Consider the following 9,002-nt stretch of genomic DNA (forward strand, 5'->3'; position numbering starts at 1 on the left):
ACTTTTGAAATCTTCTGCCAGGTCTTTTATTTCATTTCTTCCATTAACTTTAGTTACTGTAAGTCCAAGAGCAAGTTTTAGAGTTTCTTCTGACATTCAACTTCTGTCTTTTCTTTCTTTTGTGACTAACATGTTACCATTTTTTTATTTTTCATGTATGATGTTCTTGCTATCATCCCACAACTCTTCTGCTCTTGGGTCATTAGCATTCAGTGCATCAAATCTGTTCTTGAGATGGTCTCTAATTCAGAAGGGATCTACTCAAGGTCCTATTTTGGCTCTCTTGGACATGTTTTAATTTTCTTCAACCACAGCCTGAACATATGATGATCTGCTCCACAGATTTTGGAACTTCATTTTGGCTGATGTTACTGAACTTCTCTACCGTCTTGCCCCACAGATGTAGTCAATTTGATTCAGGTGTATTTCATCTGGCAAGGTCCAAATGTACAGTTACTGATTATGTTGTTGAGAAAAGGTATTTACAGTGAATAAGTCACTGATGTTGTAAAATTTTATCCCATTATCTTCAGCATCATTTTCAGCATGAAGGTTACATTTTCCAACTATCAATCTCTCCTCTGTTTCTAACTTTCACATTCCAATCACTGGTAATTATCAATGCATCTGGATTGCATATCTGATCAATTACAAACTGAAAAAGTTGGTAGAAACTTCAATTGCTTTATCACTGGCTTTGGTGGCTGTTGTGTACATGTAAATAACAGGCTGAATTAACAGGTTACTATCACACACAGCATTCTATTTCTGACAGTTCTTGAAAGGTTCTTTTTGATAGTGAAAATGGTGCCAATCCTCTTTGTCCCTCCTCCTGGCACAATAAACCATGATTGTCTGACTCAAAATGGTCAATCCCAGCCCATTTCAGCTCATCAGTGCCTAGGCTTTCAATCTTCATCCATTCTATTCCATTTCATTTCTGATTACACTTCGTCGATACCATGTAACATCAATGGATGTTTGCGACTTTTTTTTTTTCCAGTTGTACCTCATCAGTAAATAAAGGTCCCAAAAGCTTTGCTCCATCCATTCACTTCATTAAGAAAGACTCTATTTTGAAGAGTCAGGTTGTATTTTGAGCGTCCTACAAACTGAGGGGCTCTTCTTCATTATTATATCAGATAATGTTTCACTGCTATTCATAAGGTTTACAGAGGTACACCCCTCAGAAGTGGACCGCCTATTCCTTCTTAGTCTGGAAGCTCCACTGAAACTTGTCCACCATAGGTGACACTACTGGTATCTGAAACACCAGTGGCATAGCTTCCAGCATCACAGCAACACATAAGACACCACATATAACCGACTGACAAACATGTAAGGAACAAACAACGACTGAGGATGTATTATACGGAGTCCTGGTGTGGCAATGCGGGTTAATGCACTGGACTGCAAGGTCAGTTTGCACCGCAAGGTTGGTGGTTCAAACTCACTAGCCGCTCCTCAGAAACCCTATACAAGGTTGCTATGAGTTGGAACTGACTTGACAGTACCTAACAGCAACCGCAACAAATATATTTTATGCTATGGACTGGAATAAGTAATATGGTTTTACTGGAAGAAGATAGAGTCCCTAGGCAATGGCAAAACTGTGTACAGAGTATTTACTAGAAGTCCAGGGAAGGGTACTGCCTGTAAGAATTAAAGCTTTCATGAGATAGTATGACTGTATGTCTGATATATACAGCAAGCACAAAAAGCATTGTCTTGAGTTTCTTACTCTCTTCATAACTGCTTGTACTAGATCTCTTCAGGGTCTGAATTTCCTGGGACAGCATCGAGAGTCGATCAGACTGTGAGGGGGTTTCATCATCTTCTGGGTCTGGGGATTCTTGCATCATTTCTTCGATTTCTTCAATAACCTTTGAAAAAACACACACCAATATTAACTAGCTATACATAAAAAAATGATCTCTCTGTAATGTGATAATCACCTAAGGGAACTAGAATATAAATGTATGAAATCCTCTATTAACCAAAAGTATACATAACCCATAGTGTGCAGGATTGGATGTTCCAAATAATCAAATTCTGGTTATAAGATTTAACATAGTTAATCAGTTTACAAAAAAACTCACAACATAATAAACACAAAAATAAGAATACAATTTAGTATGTCCTCCATGATTCAGTACATGTGCCCTACCAGATTTTGTAGTGGCTGATGCTATAAACACTATTTCCAAAACCAGATTATAAACATACAGTTAAAAGAAAGCAAATTAAAAAAAAAGAAAAAAGAAAGCAAATAACAGGAAATTTACCATGCAAGTGCTCAATCTAAATTTGATCAAAGTGACAAAAACTTTAAAAAATACAAGTGTACAACAACTGAAACCTAAAGCAATTTAAAATTACCTTTATGCCAGCATAACTTTCCTTTAACATCAGAAAAAGAAGTTCACATATTAATTCAATGAAAGACAAGGGGTTATATAATAAATAACTGCAAATGTAGAAGCTTAGGGAGAAAAATTAGTAAATACATAACTACACCTGCCATTTAGGCAATAAGGAGATGCATTGTTGAGAAATGCATTGTTGCTTAACTCCTACAACAGTGTCTTGTCCTGGTTCTAGAGTCTAAAAGTGGAGAAGGATATAGAACTCATTGAAAATTTAAAAGGAAGCCAGAAAAATCACTTCAAGAGTTAGAAAATAGGACCTAACAATTGAAAACAAAAGGGTAAAGGATATACAATAAAGGGGTAAAATTAACATGTGCATATTTAACATGCTTTAAATACATCAGTAAGCTTAATAGGTTAAACAAACTGAGAAAAAAAATGTAAATCGTAGCAGGTGGGATATTAATTAGCAGGAAGCCAAAAACCAAACCCCATGCCAAGGAATTGATTCCGACTCATAGACAGACTCATAGACAGAGCAGAGCTCTGAACGGGGTTCAGAGAACGGGGTTCCAAGGCTGTACATCTTTACACAAGGAGCCTGCCACTTAGTTATTTTGCAGAGAGGCTGGTGGGTCTGAACACCCACCCCACCTTCCAGTTAACAGCCTAACCACTACATCTCCAGGGCTAATCAGTGGGAAGATTTTCCCAAGCAGACATTGTTAAGTACAATGACACCCTATGGGAGGCTGCAGAATTTGTTTCTTTAAATGTTACATCTTAAAAAACAGGAATGGCTTATGACACGTACTCAGGCCAATTGCTGAGGGGACAAACCCTCAGGGTCACCCTGAGCCTGGAACATTGCTGTACCTCAAGACACCACTCTAACCTATTATTACCTTGCTTTTTTTGCACCACACCCTTTCCTCCTAGAACAATCCAACCACAAGTATGACTAAGAAGCACTCAAATGACACAATGACAAAGGACTTGCAATGATCTTCCTGGTTTCTCTTTAAAGTACTCTTTCCAAACTTCCCAGAGCAAATGTCCTCACTGACCTTGTCTGGCCAGACTAAAAACATTCAGATCAAATTCATAGTCTGAGTGGCCACGGAACGTTTTATTTCAGAAAGATATGTTCTTGCACCACATTGTGACAGCCCAAGAGAAGTGGGAAGAGTATTCAGAAAATGAGAACATTGACTCCACTCGTTGACAATGAATACAGAGTTGACATTAGTAGCACATTCCAAAGGAATAATGCTCACTTCTTCCTAGGGTACACAACATGCACTTCTAATAAATGTTGATGATTGTGGCCCAGAGTTGCACAGGACCTATGTAACTTCTACACAGTGGTAAAAAAAAAAAAGGAGAAATTTACAATATATTTTTTTCTGATTTTACTTTAAGCAATAAGCCTCCCTTAGTAATTTGCTGTACTATTGAATAATGCCTATTTTAAGAACTCTTCTCAATTAACACAATTATATCTGCTTATTACATACGTTTTTTTGTTTACTGGAAGAGTTACCCATTAAGCCTATATAAACATAAAATGTAAGTAGAATATATGAATTCTCTCAGTCCATCGTTTATTGCCCACAGTGAGCGATCCTCTTCCAACTCTATATTCCCTCTTCCTTTTGTGGAGGGGAACCTCCCTTCTACCTGATCCGCAGTGAAGAGGGGCTCCTCGCTGACGCAGGAGACAATGATAGAGTGCATATCCAACTGTTCTCGAAGTTCCTCATCATCTGATGTGTCAAACAGGAAAGTGTCACCAATCTACACAGAAAAATACACACTCTTAAAAGTAGTCAGGGCATTCTGATCACAACAAAATCAGTCTCTCAGCAAAAGAGCCCACAGAGGAAAACAGCTGCCTAATACAGCTGCATGTCCTTGGAAGAGGAGAGTCCTGGTGTGCTTAGGATAAGCATTGGACTCCTAACTGCAAAGTTGGGTGTTCAAACCCACCAGCTGCTCCTCGGAACCCTGGTTGCTTTGAATCAGAACCGGCTCGAATGCAGTTAATATCAACAGCTTCTCATGAGAGAAGCACAGTGGCACTGTAGGATAAGCACTGGATTGCTAACCACAAGGTCAGCAGTTCAAGTCCACCAGGTGTTCCATAGGAGAAAGATGAGATTTTCTGCTCCCCTAAATATTAACAGCCCCAGAAAAGCTACACAGGATCACTATGAGTTAGTAGCAACACCACAGTACTTAACAACAACTTATCTCAACTACAGATCAGGCCGAGCATGAAGTACTGTACATATCCCATTGCCAACAGAAAAGGAATGAAGATTAAATGCAAAATTGCTAAGGTGCTGCATTACCCAATATACATACACGCTGTGTTACCCAGTATGGATATATAACTTAGCAGGAAAAAATGTGTTCATTAAGCTGTGGTTGTGAAATGCTGTCAAGTCGGTTCCAACTCATAGCAATCCCATATAAGGTTTCCAAAGAGTAGCTGGTAGGTTTGACCTGCTGACCTTGTGGTTCACAGTCCAGTGCAGATCCTATAGCGTCACATTAACTTACTTGTTGCTGTTGTTGTTGTTCAGTGCCGTTGAGTAGGTTCCAACCCATAGCAACCCTGTACAGGGTTTCTGAGGAGCAGCTGGTGAGCTTGAACCACTGACCTTGCAGTTCAAATGGCTTTGCAGTCTGGTACATTAACCCACAATACCACACCAGAATTACAGCAGACAGAGGGGAGGGAATCAAGTTTAGCAAAGAATGTTATTTAATGAACAATCTAATAGTAAGATTTGTTTACACTAAAATTCCACAGCAAACAAAGTTGGTAACTTGCAAACTAACTTCTAATATTCAGAATAAAAGTAAGTAATCAGCTTCCATGTTAGAAAAATGCCCATTAGAGTCTCACTGAATCTTCCTAGATGAACATTTATGCTTCTAAGTAAAAAATACCTCTAAATTACGAACACGAAGCACTAGGGGTTCAGTGGCAGGCCCCTCACATTGCATGCAGATGACTCAGTTTCCATTTCCAGCCAATTCACCTCACCCACAGCTTCACGGGTCTGTCAGAGGAGCCCTACATGTTGCTAAGATGCTGTACATGTGTCAGCAGAGCTTCCTAGACACAAACAGACTAAGGAATAAGGCCCAGTAATCCACTGACATCAAGTCGATTTCGACTAACAGGAGCTCTGGTAGCGTAGTGGTTACGAAGTAGGCTGCCAACCTCAAGGTCAGCAGTTCAAAACTACCAGCTGTTCCACTGGAGAAAGATGAGGCTTTCTGCTCCTGTAAAGATTTTACAGCCTCAGAAACCCTGTACAGGGTCGGTATGAGTTGGAACTAATCAGTTCCATGGCATACTACCACCACCAACAATAACAACAGCAGACCTATAGGATGGAGTAGAATTGCTCCACTGGGTTTCGAAGATTGTAAATCTTTATAGGAGCAGACAGCCTCATCTTTCTCATTACAGGGAATGGCTGGTGGGCTTGAACTACTAGCTCTATGGTTAGCAGCGCACTGTTTAACCCAATACACAAGCAGGGCTCCTTTATATAGCATTAGCCAATGAATTCCTATGGATCACAACTGTCCAATTCATAACCAATCTACAGGACTGCATGGCCATTGTGCATAAGGTCATCATGAGTCGTGGATTGATTAGAAGGTAGCTAACCACATCTCAAAGAGCTTGACGCCTAACCACTGGGGTTTCTGTGTGTCCCACCACCATCGAGCCTCTTCTGTGCCTCAAGACACTGACCTTTATGGACTGCATCAAAGATTTTCTTGACTTCTGGTTTCCAGTTGGGTCACACACTGAATGGTACCAATAGGAGGGCAAGTGCTGGCCTTTATTCCACTGCCTCCCTTCCTACGAGACTGTCACTGGTCAGCAGTGGATCTTTACCAAAGGCCAAAGCCTGGCAGTGTACTCCCCCGTAAAGATTACAGCCAAGGAAACCCTATGAGATAGTTTTACACTATGACACGGGGTCACTATGTTGCTGTTGTTCTTGTTAAGTACCAAGGAGTCAGTTCCGACTCAGTGACACTGCACAGGGTTTCCAAGGTTGTAAATCTTTACAGGAGCAGAGTGCCTCATCTTTCTCCCGCGGAACCGCTGTATAAAACAACTCAATAGTACCTAACAGTAAGATGAGAAATGTCAGAACCATAGAGTCATACATTTAAGGCTGGACTACAGAAACATGAGAAAGGCAAGCAAAAGACTGAAGAGGAATCTCAGAAGACAAAAACAAAAACGAATCTGGTCTAAGGGGCAGAAAGCTCTAAAGCTGTGGCATCCATCCTGAAGCCACGTAAGCATAGATCCTACTTTCAAGTCCTTAAGGAAATTGCAGGAGAAAATGACCAGAAATAATAGAAGTGTAGTTTCTTACCTAAACAGCAGAATGACAGTTGCCAATAATGCAATAGCCTAGAAGGGTGATTTGACCCTGCAATAAATATGAGGGGGCTTCAAAAAGTTTGTGGGTCTATTATCTTTTCCTTCCATTTTCCCATGAAGATTTTGCAGCCCCCTCGTATTAGCTGACATCTTCAATGTCTAGTATCTATCCATGTGGGCACTGCCAGTGGCACAGGATCAGGGAGCCACTGTGGTACTGTCCTTCCCCTCATGGACCTCACAGACTCATGCGGAGAAACCACACAAGAAAATGGGCCATTTCAATGTACTGGTATAAGTAAGTGCTCTTAACAGACTGTGCACCTAGCCTGGATGGGGGTGGGCGAAGGCAGAGAAAGAAGTCGTAACACAGAGGGAATGTTTCCTGGTTCATGTTACACCTCAGCCTGGAACTGAAGGATTAATAAGAAACAGCTGGAGAGGAGGGAGCTGAGGGACATTCTAGCAAATAATAAAGCACAGAACATAACGTAGAACATTGAGAAGAAGGGGAGAAAAGTCAAGGTAAGAGGTAATTATGAAACATTTATGAAACTTCAAGGAAGATTTCATATGGTAGGAGTAAGTAGGTTGGTGAATGGGGAGAAGAGATTGGGTACAGTTGGGAGGGGTAGCAGCAGGAGCTCAGAGAAGACCAAAGAAAGAAGAAACCATCAGAGAAGAGAACAAATCCAGTAAGAAAGGGTGTTCTCTTCTAAGCCAAAAGATGATAATCTTTTAAAAGACAAATAAGCCCAAAATAAAAATGTCAGCATGACTGGCTACTACAAAAATACACAAGGTGTTCTCTGGAAAGTCATCAAGGCAAGCAATCAAGTTCCTTCAGGACAAACCCCCTTCTAAGACTGAAACTCAAAAGGAACACATGAGCAGGCATGTAAGCTTGCTGGTGACCACACTGGTCTACTGGTGAGTGGAAGAGGGGGGAAGGCAGCAATGAAGAAATGGGCTGAGTTCAATCATGTTCCATAGACTCCCGTTGACTTGGAGATGAGAGAGAGAAGAAGAAAGGATGGTTGGTTGGTTTGCAGAGAGCCATTTTCACTTCTGCTGTTTGACACAGTCCCAGCAAAAGGAGAAACATCATGCAAAGCAGATGATTCTCAGGAGTTGGCCTCTATCTCCTTTTTAGGATAACTCTGAATTCACTTGTAAAAATACATAATATTGCCATATCCACAGCCTTTTACTATGAGCTCTGCAGACCTTGGGAAGAAACTGGTCTGGCAACAATTATTTTAGCTTCAATGGTTTGAATTCAAAGGGAATTGTATAAGTTACTCCCTTTTACAGAAAACCTAAGTACAAAGTAACTGCATTTATGAGACCACAAAAGCAGATAACAAACTAAAGTCAAGCTAACCGACCCCTATAGACCTCGCCACAATCAATTACCAGCCAGAATCCACAAACCCCCACTATTACATACAGGCACCTACATAAATAGGCAGAGAATAATGAACATAAGTGAAATATGGTCTAAATTTAATAATCTATATTTCCTGCAGCAATAAGCCAGGTTGGGCCTTATGTCTCACAGCTTCAAAAGAAAGAAACATAGGAACACTGTGTTCACGCAATTTAATGAATACTTTAGAAAAATAAAATAATTAAGTAGATGTTAGTAATACTTTTACTATGAAAACAGTAGTGTAGTATGTAGGATAGAAGATTGATAATCACCTAGTAGAAACAATAAAGTAGTGTAAACACCGATGATTAATAGAAACTTGTATTACTAAGAAGATGTAATCAGGGGTCTGATAGGTAGAAATGATTTGTGTAAGGTTTAACTTGATCTTTTAGTGAGAATAAGAAGAAACAATTTATCACTTACGTAGGAGAGGAGATGATGTCAAAAGGAAAATGTTCAATGGTTGAAAAATGAACAGGATATGGAAAGGACAGTTTGGACACCACAGAAATACTTTTGTTAAGATTGTATAACCACAGGGTAAAGGAATGTTGTGATTAAAACTGTGTAATAATTCAAGGGAAAATCAAAGTATCAAATCATTATGTACTGTGTGATTTTAAGTATAAAAATAAAGACTTGCTGAGCCGGGGCAGAGAAGAAAAGAGAAAGAGCTGTATCAGCCAACTAAGAGATTCCTCAATTGCTTTTATTCTCACCGATTCCGCATCTCCTCACATGTCCTGCAACCCTGCGAGAACTGGACTCCCGC

At 40.1% G+C, this 9,002-nt stretch overlaps 1 protein-coding gene across 1 annotated transcript in view; it reads right to left on the reverse strand.

Moving 5' to 3' along the window:
- FEZ2 (fasciculation and elongation protein zeta 2 (zygin II)) overlaps positions 1-9,002 on the reverse strand; it is a 102,771-nt gene that overhangs the window by 42,496 nt on the left and 51,273 nt on the right. The window contains exons 3-4 of the mRNA XM_006839449.1: positions 4,050-4,166; positions 1,742-1,883 (exon numbers count right to left, since the gene is read on the reverse strand). Coding sequence (XP_006839512.1) covers positions 1,742-1,883; positions 4,050-4,166 — 259 coding nt within the window. The remainder of the gene's footprint in view (positions 1-1,741; positions 1,884-4,049; positions 4,167-9,002) is intronic.

This window comes from Chrysochloris asiatica, unplaced genomic scaffold (assembly GCF_000296735.1).
Source record: "Chrysochloris asiatica unplaced genomic scaffold, ChrAsi1.0 scaffold00024, whole genome shotgun sequence".
Classification (NCBI taxonomy): domain Eukaryota; kingdom Metazoa; phylum Chordata; class Mammalia; order Afrosoricida; family Chrysochloridae; genus Chrysochloris; species Chrysochloris asiatica.